Genomic DNA, 18003 nt, shown 5'->3' with positions numbered 1-18003 from the left:
TTGCGTGATATAAAGTCAGAATTGTGAGATATAAAGTCGCAATTGCATGATAAAAAGTCAGAATTCTGAGATATAAAGTCGCAATTGCATGATAAAAAGTCAGAATTCTGAGATATAAAGTCGCAATTGCGTGATAAAAAGTCAGAATTCTGAGATATAAAGTCGCAATCGCGAGTTATAAAGTCAGAATTGAGATATAAAGTCGCAATCGCGTGATATAAAGTCAGAATTGTGAGATATAAAGTCGCAATTGCATGATAAAAAGTCAGAATTGTGAGATATAAAGTCGCAATTGCATGATAAAAAGTCAGAAATCTGAGATATAAAGTCGCAATTGCGTGATAAAAAGTCAGAATTCTGAGATATAAAGTCGCAATTGCGTGATATAAAGTCAGAATTCTGAGATATAAAGTCGCAATTGCGTGATAAAAAGTCAGAATTCTGAGATATAAAGTCGCAATTGCGAGAAAAATTCTGACTTTATTTCTCGCAATTGCGACTTTATATCTCAGAATTCTGACTTTTTATCACTACTGTGAAACGTTATTTCTCACAGTTCTTACTTTGCTTGCGTTTCCTTTCATTGCGACTGACCATCAGGATTGCTGCTTTGTTATTATTATACATAAAATAGAGGACATCATAAAGGATTATTTTTAGCGCCAATTCACCAATAAAGAAATATTGATTTTACTGGAGGAGACACATAAAGATTAGTCTCCGGACATATGCATTATGCAGGAATATGCATATAGAATGTTTCCACGGTAACCTTGTACACAGCGTTTCAAGGAGAAAAAACAGCTTTTACTGCCATCTAGTGGGCTTAATACTAAAACAACCAATACCTATCATGTTTCATTAACTTTGCAACTCAAGGGTAGAATCATGCAATTCTGCAAATTACAGTCGAGGTATTTGGGCAGGAGGTATTTCTTCCAACCTCCGCCTCTCATCTTCCTTTCTCTGCCTCTCCAGAGCTTCAGTCTTCATTTTGATATCTTCTGCCCACTTCTCCAGAGCTTCCATCTTCTTTTTGAGGTCTTCTTCCAACCTCTGCCTCTCCAGAGCTTCCATCTTCATTTTTTTCTCTTTTTCCAACCTCTGCCTCTCTCCTTTCTTTGCCTCTCCTGAACTTCCTTGTACATCTCATTTGTATAATGTTCTCCTCCATTCTCCTTAACCATTGTTTCTATCTTATCCAGCAGTTCATTAACCTGTGATGGATTTTCATCTTTGTTATTGAAAACATGATACCTGGATTTACACTGTCTAACAAGCTCTTCAATCTCCCTGTTTTCAGTGATAAATTTCTCTACAGGTTTATCTAGCTGGTCTCCTCTAGTGAACAGAATGATGGAGTAATCAGCAGCTTTTTCTCCAAAGTTCTCCTGAATCCATTTCATTGTTTTTTTCTTCTCGTCTGTGAATCTCATGTCCAGTCTGATGACCAGCAGAAATGCATGAGGACCAGGAACAGACATGTCGACACATTTCTCAATCTCATCCTTCAGCTGTTTTTCACTGATTTTTGTATCAAACATTCCTGGAGTGTCAATCACTGAGATGCTTCCACCTTCTTCTGATGTTTCAGGCATGTATTAGTCACAGATTCAGAAGAAAGTTTTTCTTCAATCACCTTTTCTCCCAGGATGGTGTTTCCTGATGCACTCTTTCCAGATCCAGTTTTACCAACCAGCATTATCCTGAGATCTGACTTGACTGGAAAAGATAAAAAGAGAAATGGTCCTGGTATTAACGTGTGTTTCAAATGCATGTCCTTTGACTGCTTGAGTTCAGATTTCTTTGAGACTCTCCCCTCCTATTTCATTACACTGTCACTTTCATTTACTGTCCTCGACTTTACAAGTCATGATTCAGTTTTGAAAGATATTAATACTGCGATTTTACAACTAATTCAAAGATATCTAAATTTTGTCTAGTCATCTCAATGGATTTACATTAGAAAATGAAGCATCTCTGATTAACTTCTTCCTACTAAAATTGTAATTTAAGATATCTCTAAATGAATTCCAAGTAAAAAAACAATGGAGTTCGCGGGGCAGAGCGGGCGGGATCAAGTGAGCTCATGCCAGCCCGTATGCCGCAAGCCTCACTCTCCCTACAGCGAAGGGATTCCTCTTCTCCCACAGAGACTAACACCTTCATTTGGTGTGAATGATTTGGTCTCCTTTAGGGGTTCAGAGGACATTTTTTTTTTTTTTTTTTTGCCTATTATATCATTTGCAGCTTCTGATGCGGAGGAGTGGCTGGACTCCACCCTCTACTGCCTAAGACAAAAATGATGTTGGACCTGGTCTGGGGGACAATAAACATAAAATTTCTCAAGAACAAATTTTTAAGGGGACACAAATAATACAACCAAAATTATTTCGATGTTCAACTGTAGCTAGCCCATTGATCTGCCGCTTAACATCATTTTGAGCGAAACCCAACACAATGGTAGATCTACAATATTAGCCTAATATCAGTTCACACATAGGCTTATCGCCATGTTAGTTGCTGTGGGTGACTTTCTATCCAACAAGCTACGGTAATAAACAAGCTACCAAGCAAGCTAGGTAACGTTATAATCTAACATAGCGGACTCATGGAAAAATACAACAATCATCAATTTATTAATGACTCAGCATCATCTGTATTAAAGAGAAAAGAATCACTTCATCTCATGTTTAAAGTGACAGCCTACTTACTGGAGATCCATAACTACTGAAGAAATTTGTTCTCTCTCACCAGACTTGTGTGCGGTGACTGGCTGGTCCTCAACATCTACCTTCACCAGATTTTACAACTTACACGTCCCTGCTCTTCTGTTGTCTGCCTTACTAGTTCCCGATGTTTGTGACAGAGATGTTCACGAGTCTTTTATCTGGAGTCCGAGTCAAGTCTGAAGTCTTTAAGCTGGAGTCCGAGTCAAGTCTGAAGTCTTTATCACTGAAGTCTGAGTCAAGTCTGGAGTCTTTTGTCACGAGTCCGAGTCGAGTCTCGAGTCATTCAAAAAAAAAAAAAAAAAAAAAAAAAAATCTCATAATCAAAATCAATCTTTCTATAATCTGTTTTATTTAAAATTAAAGTCCTATGATGTAAGGGATAATGTGCATCCAGTTTGTTGCTTTATAATCCATTACAATGTACAAAACAATTGTTCTGGCAACGAGTAGTCATTTTCAATACAGTTGCTAAACGGACACAAGATGGCGCCAGTGAGTCACGGTTTGTTATACAGCAGATTGTTATACAGCTTCGTTGTTATTGACAACAGTCATTATCAGAAAATATCAAACCTCGGAATGTTTAAGAATGTCAGTTGAAAACTCTACACATGCTGAATGTGATACATTAAAATATGAGCTTTAAGTAATAAATGGATTAACATCTCTTTCTATCTCTCTCTCTTATGGACACACATTAAGAAATAGAAAAGCTGCAAATAATACGAACATTTGATAAAACGTAGGTTTAAAGGCTAGATTTTTTTTGTTCATATTTTAACAGGCTGGCAATTCAAAAGAGCCATGCAGCTACACCACAGAGTAATAGCTAGTTTTGTGAGTTAATGTGACTAACCTTTGTGGATGCGATGTCTCATAAAATTTGATGATGTTGTTCCGGTATCTTTAATTGTTTTCCCACATTCTGTACGTCTAGCTGATCTGACGTGATAATAAACCCAAATGAAAAAACATAAGGCACGGTGGCTATAGTCATGTTTCATGGGACTCTTATTATGACAATTCGGAGTTTATGCGCACAGACATACGTAATCAAATTCTATGACAAGAGTCCAATCTACCACGACACACAAGGAAATATATGTGACGCAGATATTATAAAACCATTTAAACACAACACAAATTCTTTATTTATTATATCAGTAGGTAAGGGTAAAAGACTTGAGTCGTTTTTAAAATATTCAGAGTCTTTTGTGCCGAGTCGAGTCAAGTCTGAAGTCATTTCAGGTCGAGTCCGAGTCCGAGTCTGAAGTCTGTTAAAATGCGACTCGAGTGTGACTCGAGTCCGAGTCTCTAACTCGAGTGCCCATCTCTGGTTTGTGATCCTTTACTTAAGGCATCATGCCTCATATACTCCTGTCTCTGACCCAAGCCCACCTTATCAGACGAGTTGTTATGAGTCTACTATCAATTATGTAGTCTGTTACATGGCCCTTGCCACCAAACGCCCCAGGCTACACTGCGCTAGTAGCACAGCACTATTGAACGGCATTCCCTATACTCATCAGTGACTGATGCAATGTGACCCAGATAGCAAACGGATGTGGGCCACTTTAGGCAATGATGCGGCACTGCAGGCCTTCTTATGGCCCGGACAAAATGTATGTGAGCCTTAAATGGCCCACATGTAACATGGCAAATATGGCTTAAATATTTCAAATCACATGTGGGCCTTTTTAGGCAAAGATGTGGCTCTTGTGATTACAATGTGTAATCTGAATGTGAGCCTGAAGTGGCCCATGTGATAAATAATGAATATGGCCCAAATATCACAAACCAAATGTGGGCCATCTTTGGCAAAAATGTGGCACAATCAACAATGGCTAATCTGGCTTTAAACCAAAAACATGCAGCAAATGTGGCCCAGTTATCTTAAAACACAACTGGGCCAGTTTTGGCAAAGATGACGGAGTGTAATAACTGGCGATTCTGAATGTGAACCTAAAGTGGCCCACACATGGCATAACAAAAATGGCCCAGATACATTACTTCAACTTAGGACCACATTTGGCAAATGTACGGCACAGTCAGCACTGGCTAACCAGGGTGTAAGTCTAAACTGGCCCACATGTAATGCAGCAAATGTGGCCCAGTTATTCTTAAAACATATCTGGACCAGTTTTGGCAAAGATGACGGAGTGTAATCACTGGCGATTCTGAATGTTAACTCCAACTGTACTCCATTACTCCAACTTTGGACCACATTTGGCATATGTATAGCACAGTCAGCACTGGCCAACCAGGATGTAAGCTCAAAATGGAACAGTAAGCATGTTAATAGTTAATAGTTAATAACAATTAGGGCCAATGTTGGTAAATATACGGTACAGTTGACACAGCAAATATGCTCTAAATATCATAAAAAACAAAGGCCACTTCTGGCTTTGGAACGAGCACCTTTAAAAACTGGTTAATGTTAGATGTATAGCTAAAAATGAAACCGAAAATATAGCATTAATACTTTTCAGGGATAATTCATATAGGATGCAACACTTAATTGTACAGGCTAATCTGGAGAAGGCAGAAGCAGTGTTTTGAAATCGGCCATCACTAAATAAGTCGTTATTTTATTTTTTTTTGGCGCTCCAAAAAATTCTTGTCGCTTTATAATATTAATATTGAACCACTGTACTCACATGAACTGATTTAAATATGTTTTTAGTACCTTTAATGGATCTTGAGAGAGGAAGTGTCATTGCTCCCTATGGAGACCTCACGGAGCCATCGGATTTCAACTAAAATATCTTAATTTGTGTTCCGAAGATTAACGAAGGTCTTACGGGTGTGGAACGGCATGAGGGTAAGTAATAAATGACAGAATTTTCATTTTTGGGTGAACTAACCCTTTAACGTTAGTTTGGTTTTACTCAAGTATGATCTGATCTACAATTAAGTCCCATGAAGGCAGCATGTAGCCCAGTTAAAGAGAGACCTCTAGTCAATGATCAGCTTTTCCCTTTTGCTCATGGTTTCTCAGAGGTGGCGAGTTTTCCACATGCATAGATTGTCACCTGACCTCACAATTTCTGATGTATCAAATTTTTGCACCACCTCATATTTCTAAAGCACTCTAAAACTGATAGGAACAAGAAATGAAGTCGTTTTAATCTCTGAATCTAACTCTGCTTTATCCTGTTATTTATGTTGGGCTACCCGAGGAGCCGTCCACAAACTGGTCAGCAGGACACATTATTTGCCACAAGAGGAGGGAAAGCCCATGTCCAGGGCCTGGTTTTCCTCCCATCTACACCCTCTCTGCAATGCTACGAGCTTCCCCAGAGCTTCCTTCATTCACTGTGCTATGTGCTGCTACAACTGCAGCTTCCTCCACTCCTGTCTCTACATTGAAGGCCATGGGGCGATGGTCTTCAGCTGCTATGAATGTTGCCTTCGGCCGTTGCTCGAGCCAGAAAAGCAATGAGTACTGCTCCCTGCTTGAAAATAAATATTATGCTGCTGGTGGGCCTATTTACACTTAAATACTGTAAATTTGACTGCAGATGCGTGATGATGCTACGTGTGCTTGGTGCGTGTCCACTGGCAAGGAGCAGAGTGAGCGTTTTCAATTAATTCTTTAAAGTTGAGCGTGAAGTTCGGAAAAGCTGAAGCAAATTACATTCACAGGATTCATTGATAGGGTATGAGAGAGCTGTGAGAAACGCATGCTTTTACTTCATGTTTACACTTGCAGTTTACGGTCTCGTCCGCCGATGGGCTATTTTCTGTACAAATGCTCAAAGGCATCATTTGTTAATTGAAATGCTGTGGGCTTTTATAAAATATGAAAGTCACTGATGGAAAGCTGCTTTCGATTTTAAATTCTCACGTGCGCTTTTGGGAAGAGCGTTCACGCATGGGACTAGTGCTTAAATGAACTTGTTTCGTAAAAATGCAATTGGCAAAAAAAAAAAATTCGATCATTGGCTTTTGCTACATTCCTCATGCTAGCTTCACATAGATCGATTGGTTCTTAAATTCAGTAAACTAAACTTTCTGAAACGTTTCTTTTTGGTTCCTCTGCTGGCTTTTTGATTGGCAGAAAAAGCCAGGGAGGATAGCCTTGTATGGTCTGTTTGGGGGGAGGGGGGGATTTGTGCTCTCCCTGATTATAAAATGGGAGGTAGTCCCTAGAAGCTGCTGCTGTTCCCTGTCTTAACTTATTATGGAGCTCATGTTAAGGACAGGGAATTTTAGAACGGAGCCATACTTACTTACATACTTATTTCTATCATTGCTCTAGCTACATTATATTGGCTTCACGTATCTTGATTTGTTCTTTTATAAATATTGTTGCATTGGCTTCCTGAAATGCACATCTGGATCCTCGGCTGGCTCTTCGATTTAGCAGGAAGAGCCAGGTAGGATTGCCTGGTATGGTCTGTTTGGGGGGGATTTTCTGCTGCTCTCCCAGTTAAAAAATGGGAATTTGTCCCCAGAAGCTGCTCTTGTTCCCGGTCTTGGCTTTCATGGAGCTCATGAAAGGACGGGGAATTTAGAACAGAGCCATACCGCCAAATTGTAACTTTAGCAAAATATGCCAATAAAAAATTGACTAAATTTTGTCTCTTGTAATTTTTGACTTAAGTGGTCCTGACTGAAATAAAATCTGTTGTTTATCCTTTTGATCATTCATTAAAAAAGTAACTATCATGTTCTGATCTAGCCCTTTACATTTCACCTCTGCAATTCTTCAATTCATGACACATTTACAAAAAAAAGTGTCTAATATAAAATAGAAAATATGCTTGACAGTTTATGGCAACTAGTTCAATCATTTTGCATTTAATGACTCGTGCAAGGGAACTAATTCCTAGATGTTTTCAGGGGTAAGACTATAACCATATCATATATTTTGATTAACATGACATCAGCAATTGATAATGTAAGAAACAGCAGACACTTACATAATCAATTGCATGAGTTTACCAAAGCATTTTCAATTTTTTTCAACAGAATGAGAAATTGCTTTTATGATGTAGCCTACACAAAACTAGATGATGTGAAGGTTGAACAAGTAGTTTTGAGAATTTCAGTTGTCAAATGCACCAAAGCGACTGAGAAAAATTGTAGAACTGTACATCTAAAATTGTTATGTATACATAGCAAACCCTTTGATTGGTGATTGTTTCTGTAAAGTATGTATTTTTTTGATGTCATGTCTGATAATAAAATGAAAACACAGCAACACACTTTTACAGAATGTAAAGTATTTACAAGTTATATAGATAATATATTTTCTAAAAGGCATGTAATAGTGACTTTAGAGGGATACGAAACCTTTAAAACAACCAAATCAATCCCAGTTTTTATTTGTGTGTGTAGATAATTTTACAAATGTCACAAAATCTCATTCAACTGAGATGACGGGAACAATGTTTTAATGAGGGAAACAGACCTCAAAGACCATATGAGGGTAAGAGCAACTTGTCCACTAAAGGAAATATGTTAAACATTCATTCAAAAATATTTTAAAGGCTTTCCTGAGGCTTCACATGATATCACCCTGATATTCTGTTGATTTCCTGGGAAGAAGGATAAAGAGACTGGTCTGATGGTATACTATACTAGGCAATTACAATAATTAACAATTTATTAATTAGTGTCTTGCATGGATTATGAACATTGTACAGCAGGCAATAAAATTAACAATTAAATCAAGTTAGAATGATAATATAGGTCAAATTAAGAATGTCTGTATAGACAGTCTGTTTTTTGAAAGTGAAATATGTTAGTGTTGTTTTAGTTGTGTATTGCTTGTAATGTCTATGATTCAGTATTTAGTATTTAGGTATAAAATATCTGTATTTAGTGCCTGTTATGTCCATTTATAGTCTTTACACATCAGCTTAGCTCCTTATGTGGTTAAAAATCAGTTAATTTCAAGACGCTGACTTCACGTCAGGTCATCACCTGGGTCACCTGCTCAGTTAGATGCTCAAAGTGCAAGACGTTCAGGATAGACATTTGATTGATCGGCTGGTTGTTCAGACGCTTGATTTTGGCATGGAGTCCACGCCATAGTTACATAAAATTTGGCAGGTCAACTGCCAAAGCTATATGAGAATCATTTTTGGACTCACCACATACACACACTTGTCGTATTTTAAAGCTGGTGATTTTGTTGCTGTTTTTCTCTTTGCTATTGCTATACATTCACAGGTATTTCGATTTTATACATTTCAATATTGTCAGATAGCTTCAATATATGTAGATGTGCTTGTGATATTTTAGGATGACTGCAGCAGCATGTATAGGATCAGGAATTAAAGAAAATATGGAGGACTATCATGTTGAGGGAGGAAGAATTTGATGCCTTCATCAGTTTTTCATACCAAACATTTTGGTGAATTGATTGCTATTGCTCTTTTTCAGTCATTAGATCAGTGAAAATGTCCTGTAAGCTGTTGATAGTTTGATTGATCTCTTCAAATGTGTTCTTACCCTTTAACTCTCTCTGTCCTGCGATGATGCCGAGTAGCAGTATGATGGTGACCAGCAGAACACACATGTGCATGAGACCCTCTGTCATCAACACCCAACAAACAGGAAGAAAACACACAAATCAATTAAGAACAATTCCATATTATAAGATATAACACCTAAAATCAACCTTCGTAAGTAACTGATAGGGCTTTTAAAGAGTGTTCTTTTGAATTGTCTTTTATAATGAAAATCATTGGAAATTAATGTATGGTAAAATATGCAAACAAGAACATATGGTGGAAAAAAAAAATAAGACAAATATTTGTAGTTAAAAAATATATTATTTTTATTTTTTTAGAAATTGGCCGATGGTTTCTCTAGATAAGGCTCTTATTCCTCGTCTGGGATCATGTAGAGCTCTTTGAAGCTGCACTGAAACTGACATTTGGACCTTCAACCCGTTGAACCCCAGTGAAGTCCACTATATGGAGAAAAATCCTGGAATGTTTTCCTCAAAAACCTTCATTTCTTTTCGACTGAAGAAAGAAAGACATGAACATCTTAGATGACATGGAGGAGAGTAAATTATCAGGACATTTTAATTCTGAAGTGAACTAATCCTTTAGGGTTGTACTCACACTAGGTACAGTTGCCTTGAACCGAGCCCGAGCGCGATTGTCAACAAAATGAATAACTAAGACTGATAATATTGGTACACCTGCGTTGTAACATAAATTAAAGGTCTTACTTTAAAACAAATGCTTAGTTGGCGGTTCACTGTTATTAGAAAACACATCAACAATAGAATAGTATAAAACAGCATCAGAGGCTAACACAGAAGAGAAGAAATTGTTGAATAAAATCGTTATTTTCAGATTGCTTTTGCTTACAAAAAGTATTCTCGTTGCTTCATAACATTAAGGTTGAACCACTATAGTCACTTGGCTATTCTAATGATGTTTTTTACTACTTTTCTGGACCTTGAAAATGGTAATAATGTTGCAGTCTACGGGAGTTCAGAGAGCTCTCGGATTTCATCAAAAATAATTTAATTTGTGTTCTGAAGATGAACGAATGTCTTACTGGTTTGGAACGACATGTAATTAATAACAGAATTTTCATTTTTGGGTGAACTAACCCTTTAAAACGAAAAGATTAGTTGGTGGTTCATTATTATTTTTTAAAGAAACACAACAACGATACAACATCTATCCACCTTATTTTTCAACGCGAAGGTAAGGTGTTTTCTGTGAACGTGCGACTGTGATGCGACTGTGAGACTTCTGATTTATAAGCCGCTATAAGGAAATAATGAAAAGAATATCAAAGTGCAGTGAACTGTAAAAATAAGGTGGATAGGCATGTGTGTGTGGCGCGAGTGCTCTGTAAAAGAACGCGAATGTGCAGGCACGTAGTTTTTCTTTACAAAGTGACATCGCCAACTGCTTGACTGGCATGAGTGATACAGTGTTTTTAGTCATTTTCGTGGATCCATGAGAATGGGGATAGTTTCGATAACATTGTCACCTGTACAAAGAAAAAACGTTTCTGTTTTTAGTACATCATTGTTGTGTAAACGTACCCTTTCACCGTGTCTACACCAGACAAGATCGTTGTCACATTGCACCGTGCCGCAACAGATAAAAGCGGTCTACACTAACCGCAACAAACCGACCGTTGCAAAGCACTTGGACAATGTCAGAAATAGAACGGGGAATCCGTTTACTGTCGGAAATTTGCCACACGTTGACCCGCATCCAGTGTAGACAATATCAGTGATTATAATGGGCTCTATTGTCTATTGCCCCCAACACTGCACACTTTGTGTTTCTTCCTAATCAAACATAGCTGCTCATCAGCTCATTAGAAGAAACTCCGGGGGCCTGAAATGGGTGTGTCAGACAGAGGAGACTTTGGGCAAATTCCATCCATATGCCCTACTCACTCTCAAGGGCAGAGCTTTGGAGGGAGCAGGGCACTAGTGTTTCAAAATGAAGCCATTTGGAACGCACTTGGTGAAGGGAGCAATGAAAGACCCCGTCATTTCTTCATTAGTGTAATTAGCTTCACATGGAATGTTACCACGGCAAGACTAGACAGAGACTATACAGGAATATCTTATTTTTGCTGTTTACGTGATAAAAATAAATGTACATTTATGTACATGGATGAGATTGCTAACTTGTAGAGCCTATTCTGTATTATCAGCACAAGGAAGACACAAGTGTAATAAAATAAATTGTATTAACAAAAAGATCAACAAGAGTAACTAACACAACTACTAAATGAATACCATGAATGATAAAAGGAATAAAGTGCATAAGATACATAGAATACAAGTGATTAAGTTAAGGCTATGGAAGAGTTACGTTATCTTATGGAAAGATAAACTGTTTCTCTGAAAATAATAAGGTGGAAAACCTTATTATGCACTAAACAAATAAACAAAAGATTATTTGTTATTACCTAACATCAGCTATATTACATCTAATGGGAATTAGGAAATCATATACTGATAATATACAACAATGCCAAGGTCTCTGGAAAGAGGTTTGGTTAAGTGATATTTAGAGTCTGAGGACGGTGACATCTTCCACTGGTTGTGCTGGGTGACAATGCAATGGGAAGAGGAGCCAGAATCTGTTTCAACAGTCTTCAACACGAAGCGGGATGCTGATCTCCTGGGCCCAGTTTTTCAAAAAACATACTCTGGATCAAATTTATCCGGATTTGGAAATCCCATGTTTTGCTATCGAGGATCACCTGATCCATCTTACTTTTATGCCAGTTTTTTAAAGGAACATTGGATTGGATCACTGTGATCCAAATACCAAATTTCAGGATTACCAAATCCTGTTTACCAGAGCCTTAAATGGAACCAACAGTTTAGCCTACTGGCTTAGCAAATAACAACAGGTAGGCAAAATACTGGAGTCCACAAATAGCCATTGTTTGTTTTAATTGTAAGAAACATAAACACTGCAATAAACAGAAACATTTTACATTCCTTATTTTGTTATAATGTTAAATAACAAAACAAAAATAATAATATCCAATAGTCAAAAATCATTTACAGGACAGATACCAGCTCTTTCCATCTCTGCCTTTAGGAGATGTATCTCCATCTGCACTTTTGTCTGCTGCAGTTGGGTAAGCAAGATTTGTTCTTTACCCAGTTCAATTTGTACTTCTGCTCTTTCGGTTTCCCGTTTCAGAAGCAACTCATAGCTGTCACCATCCTGGTTTGTAGCTGAGGAACGTTTGTGTTTTCTTGTAGGAACGTCTTGGACTGTCTTCATTACATCCACTGGGGATCTATCTTCCTCCTCAGTCACTGTAGTCAAGTCCAGGACAAACATTTCCTCTGCAGGAGAATTTTGCTTGCATTTGCTTGCATTCTGAAGTCCTAGTCTCTGTAATTGTGGCCTCTCCATCTGCTTCTATGCCTTCAATACCATGCAGAGCCTCTTGATTTTTCTCCTCCTTTGATATCAAGGACCATATCAGTAAAATCACCCCTCTTATATGGCTTGTTACTTGTTTGGGGGTTCTTTGCTTCAGTTAGGTCTTTCGTTGCCTTGGCCCTAAGGTTCTTCCACCGCAACATAACTTGTTTAATGGTCCTCTTTTGACCAGACCCCGTGGCATTGACATGATTGGTTATGTCCTCCCAAATGTTGTGTTTTCCTTTTTTGGTCACTTCTCCACCCTTTGCTGAGCTGAAACCTCCTACCATCAAGGCAAAATTTGCCCGAACACCCTCCAGCAGTGCACAGGTTTCTGCCACAGTGAAATTAGGCCCTTTTGAGTCCATGGTTCCAACTCTTTGGTGTATCCAACACTGATCTTAAAAGCCTTGAGCATAATTGCTTTGGCTTGTGCTCAATTAGGCTTACACTAATCAGCTCATTGCTGGTTAATGGGTGACACCATTTAAACACATCATGTCTTTACACCCATTTCTCTTAGCCCACAGAGGCATCCACATGGCAGGTATTGTTCATCGTTACCGTAGGAGAAGGTACCATCAAAGGGTGCATGCTGAGTGTGCCAAACCACTCGAGCAATACACATCAGAAGAACTGTATGCACATTTTCGCTTTGGGAGAGATGACATTAAGTACATTGCATATCTTGTCAGGCCAACACTCCAACACCAGACCCAAAGGAGTCATGCTTTATCTGTGGAGGAACAGTGCTTAATTGCTCTGCGCTTTTACGAATATGGGACTTTCTACCAAGAAACTGGTGACAATATGGGAGTGAGAAAATCAACCGTGAGTAATGTGGTGAAGGCTATGTCAGTAGCACTGGGCAGTCTGATCAATCAATTTGCTTCCTTTCCCAAGGATGACCAGACAGCTCAGACTAAAAACAAGTTTTTTCAAATGGGGAACATGCCTAGCGCTATTGGTGCTATTGATTGTACTCATGTGCATATCCAAGCATCTTGTGAAAGAGAGTGGGAGTATGTCAATCGAAAGGGGAGGCACAGCATCAACATCCAACTTGTGGGCAATGCTGACCTCTGTGTTGTGAAATGGTCGGGGAATGTTCATGATGCACGTATTCTAAGAGAAAGTGCACTATACAGAGAGCTTCAATCCCACCGACCAAATGGCATAGTATTGGGAGACAGCGCGTATCCACTCCTACCATGGCTAATAACCCCTTTTTCAGTTGCAAACACACCTGAGCAGGCACGCTTCAACTCCTCACATTGCAAAACAAGATGTTCCTTTGAACGCTTAAATGGAGTCCTGAAGAGACGGTTTGCATGTCTTAACTACTTGCGAGTACAACCCAAGGTGGCATGCAACATAATCCTTGCCTGTACTGTTTTGCATAACATCGCCACAATTTTGATGGACCTGAGCCTGATTTAGAACCAGAACAGCCGCCAATGTTCTTACCTAATGAAGGACACACTGGACTTGCAATTAGAGATGCAAAAATCACAACTAAATCCACCCTTCTGATGGGATAGCTGTCACTGAGAATACTTATTTCTGTGAGTAAGTATGAAATGGATGTGTAGTTTGCATCAGTTCTAAGGTTTTCAAAAATAGTTTTGAATGGATTTGGATGGATCTCTGTGATCTCTCTTTATTTCACCCATTGCTGCTAAGGTCCCGAGGAATTTTTATGGCACTCTCTGGCCAACCTTAGGAAGTAGTCTTTGGATGGGTGAAGGGCAGAAACTCCCTGAGGACCAATGAGAAGTCTTGTCCTTCCCAGGCTTGGTACAAGAGGTCTTCTTCTTGCCCTCTAAGAGGTGCCTGGATGTTGTCTTTATATCTTTATCTAATGGCGTTGGACAGTTTGTTTGTGTTAGTCCACCAAGATCCAATCAGAATGTAGCAAACCTTTGTCCGCTATTACGGACAGAGAGGGGCTCGCCATAAACTGGGCCCTGGAATGTGCTGTTCACTACACTATTGACTATTGTGTTTTACACAATATTTGTGTGTTAGCTTTTAAGAAGGTGTCATGACATTTGGTAAAAAAAAAAAAAAAAAAAAAAAAAAAAAATTTGCTTAATTAAAAGTTCTCACCTGCTTTAGTTGGATGTTTGTCTTCTGTTTTCTGTTGTTTCTTCTGGCTCATTTCCCCACTTTTATCCTGTTTTTGTTTCTTTGTCGGACATTCTTTATTTCTTTTCTTTCTTTGTTGGACATATTCTGATTCAAACGCTGCATGTGTTGCTCCTTTTTTCTGGAATGCTTGCTCTTGTTTCTCTTTCTCACCTGTCAAACAGTTCATATCATTAGCTACAGCTCTTCATGATCACGATAAATGCTTCTAATATTCTAACAGTTTAATCCCCAGTTAATAACATTGACTCAATCTGCTGCTACTGTGTATCATGCACAATTTCATGCTATCATTTGGAATGTTGTATTTACACCAAAACATTGGCAGATAGAGTCATCCCAGCTAACAGGGAAAGTTTTCATAACTTTGGCTAACGTTCTGTCAAGGTTCTCTCAATGTTATGAACAAACAATCTTCCAGTAACATTAATACAATGGCTACGTTTATATGCACCAATTTTCGTCAATCCTAATGAACTGAATCCGATTGCAGATCTGTTTACATGTACTCTAAACATTGTAATCTGATTCAAATATCAGTTTATATGCATTTTATATACATTCCGATTAAAACTTTTGTGCACATGTTCTGCGTGTGACATCATATCAATCACACTTGCAGTAACCAGGGTTGTGTCTATAGACGTGATCATGTATCGACGATAGCCAGAGATATTGTCAAAAGCATCAAATCTTGGCAATATTAAGAGGATTTGGTATTTTCAATTACTGTAGGCCTGTTACATTCTTCTAGTCTATTATTACAACTATTAGGTTTGGCTTCTTTTATTTGTTAAATTCATATTATACGTGCTGTGGGGATAATAAAAGATTAGGCTATTAGCTTGGCTATCTTTTATCTATCTATTTCCAATATTATGACAAAGGGATGCAGCTATGCCACTGTCTGTTGGCATACATCTTTGCAACTAAAGACGTGAACGTGAACTTGCGAACTTGTGAACTACATAATGCATGTCAACACTGCACTGCCCATGTGCCCCAGAGACTTCTGAATACGACTGAGAAAGTAGTTGGATTGGAAATTTACATGGTAATTTTTTGCTGTTGGATCGGATTAGTAAAGGAATAATCCACTCCTTCCAATCCGATCGAAATTTCATTCGGATTGCGCTCAATCGGATTGATTAAGATGTTTGCATGAACGTTTTTTAAATCCGATTGAGCTGTCAATCTGATTACAAATGGATTATTTGGGTAATGTTTTCAAAAGGTTAGCACAAAAGTATTATTTATTAAAGCAATAGCCGTGGTTTACAGTGAATTTATTACAGCTAAGGGCCTTTGTTAGGCATGACGCAGAGCCTTATAGCTCTTAGCTCTTATAAATTCATTGTAAAATATGACTTCACAGGGCTTATTGCTTTTATAAAATGGTTACCACGCAATACAAATTAAAGCCAAAAAATACGTATTGCCAAAAGTATTGGGACACCTCTCCAAATCATTGAATTCAGGTGTTTCAATCACTTCCATGGCCACATGTGTACAAAATCAAGCACCTAGGCATGCAGACTGCTTCTACAAACATTTGTGAAAGAATGGGTCGCTCTCAGGAGCTCAGTGAATTCAAGCGTGGTACCGTGATAGGTTGCCACCTGTGCAATAAGTCCATTCGTGAAATTTCCTAACTATTAAATATTCCACGGTCAACTGTTAGTGGTAATCACAACAAAGTGGAAGCAATTGGGAACAACAGCAACTCAGGCCATGAAGTGGTCGGGCCACGTAAAATCACAGAGCGGGGTCAGCGCATGCTGAGGCACACAGTGCGCAGAAGTCAGGCAACTTTCTGCAGAGTCAATAGGTACAGACCTCCAAACTTCATGTGGCCTTCAGATTAGCTCAAGAACAGTGCGTAGAGAGCTTCATGGAATGGGTTTCCATGGCCGAGCAGCTGCATCCAAGCCTTACATCACCAAGTGCAATGCAAAGCGTCAGATGCAGTGGTGTAAAGGTGTTGTTCCTAACTTTTCTCTTAAATTTATGTAAAGTTTATGCAAGTGTTCGAATTAAACATTTTCAAAACAATGTTCATGAAATCATAAATTTATGAAACGTTAACTTTTGAAAAATGTTAAATGAGTGTTTGTTGTGTATCAAAAAAGAGCATGCACCTGTATTTATGATAATCATTGTTTATCATCCAGATACAGTGCAATAGATGGTCAAAGAAAGAACAGATGACATAGAGTAACATCAGTGTAGGTCAGTGTAGGTTCCAAAATGTTTATTATATTTCTTGTGTGTGTAAAATATATATATATATATATATATATATATATATATATAATGTAACAGATTTTATTTGATTCTGTCATGATGTATTAATTCTGTATGTTCTGGCACTCGTTGTGTATTTGTGTGTGCAAAGTATTTTTCCCCTCGGGGCTTGCCGTATATAGGTTTGGGGCATGCGCACTTTTTGGGTACTGGAGGGCCGCGGGTTTTTCAGGTGGAATATACATGTGTGGCAGAGAATAAAGTAAAAGAAAGTTCGGACGACTGTCGTTTATTGTTTTCTTATTTCCAAGTATTTTAGGCGAACCCTGCACGAACGCTCGGTCACATTGGTGGCAGCGGTTTTGTTTTGTTTTATTTGCTTTACGTGGCTCAGTGTTACGGCGTGTGTTTAACTAGTTAGTTTGCAGTTACAAGTTCTTAGCCAAGTTAACACGCACGGGTTCAATGCGGCCATCATGTGGTTTAAAGACGAGAATGATTTTTATTCGAGACGGGACCGCGACAAGATCAACAGACACGTGAAAATCAAGCTACCGCCGCCGTTCTCCGGTGATGAGAAGCAGAGCTTTCTGTGCTGGATGCGGCAGTTTGAGGTCGCCGTCAGAGCGATCACAGAGGGAGACGGCGCTGCGTCAGTTAATTATGAGCTGGTGAGGATTCTGCCAACACGTTTGGCCGGTGCGGCATTTCTTTTGTGGGACAGTCTTCCTGCTACTGTTCAGGGTGATTATAAAACTGTGAAGGAAAGACTAAAAGAGGCTTTCGGGCAGAGACAGTTTATGGATTGCTTCCGAGCCAGTTTATCAGCCCGCCCTCGTGCCCCGCGCTAAAGTTTGGAAGTGTATGCGGCAGAGATCAGCAGATTAGTGGACGAAGGCTTTTCCCGAGTATGGCGACAAGGCCCAAAGAGAAGAAAAGTTTCGTCGTTTCTTGGCTGGTCTGGATCCTGTGCTCAGGGCTAAATGTCA

The 18003-nt window shown here is 38.8% G+C and overlaps 1 protein-coding gene and 1 pseudogene across 1 annotated transcript; one reads left to right on the top strand and one right to left on the bottom strand.

Annotated features, from left to right (window-relative positions):
• Positions 1-494: 494 nt before the first annotated feature.
• Positions 495-18003, bottom strand: part of LOC125267657 — a 62173-nt pseudogene continuing 44664 nt past the window's right edge.
• LOC125267658 (putative nuclease HARBI1) lies at positions 12954-14062 on the top strand. The gene has a single exon (XM_048189505.1). It carries the CDS (start codon positions 13121-13123, stop codon positions 14060-14062), a length of 942 nt encoding a protein of 313 aa, XP_048045462.1. The 5' UTR covers positions 12954-13120.

This window comes from Megalobrama amblycephala, linkage group LG4 (assembly GCF_018812025.1).
Source record: "Megalobrama amblycephala isolate DHTTF-2021 linkage group LG4, ASM1881202v1, whole genome shotgun sequence".
Lineage (NCBI taxonomy): Eukaryota > Metazoa > Chordata > Actinopteri > Cypriniformes > Xenocyprididae > Megalobrama > Megalobrama amblycephala.
This window is presented reverse-complemented; position numbering and strand designations above follow the sequence as displayed.

Bases quoted from the DNA above. Each gene is read 5' to 3' on its own strand.
- LOC125267658 (XM_048189505.1), top strand. From the start codon at position 13,121: ATGTCTTTACACCCATTTCTCTTAGCCCACAGAGGCATCCACATGGCA.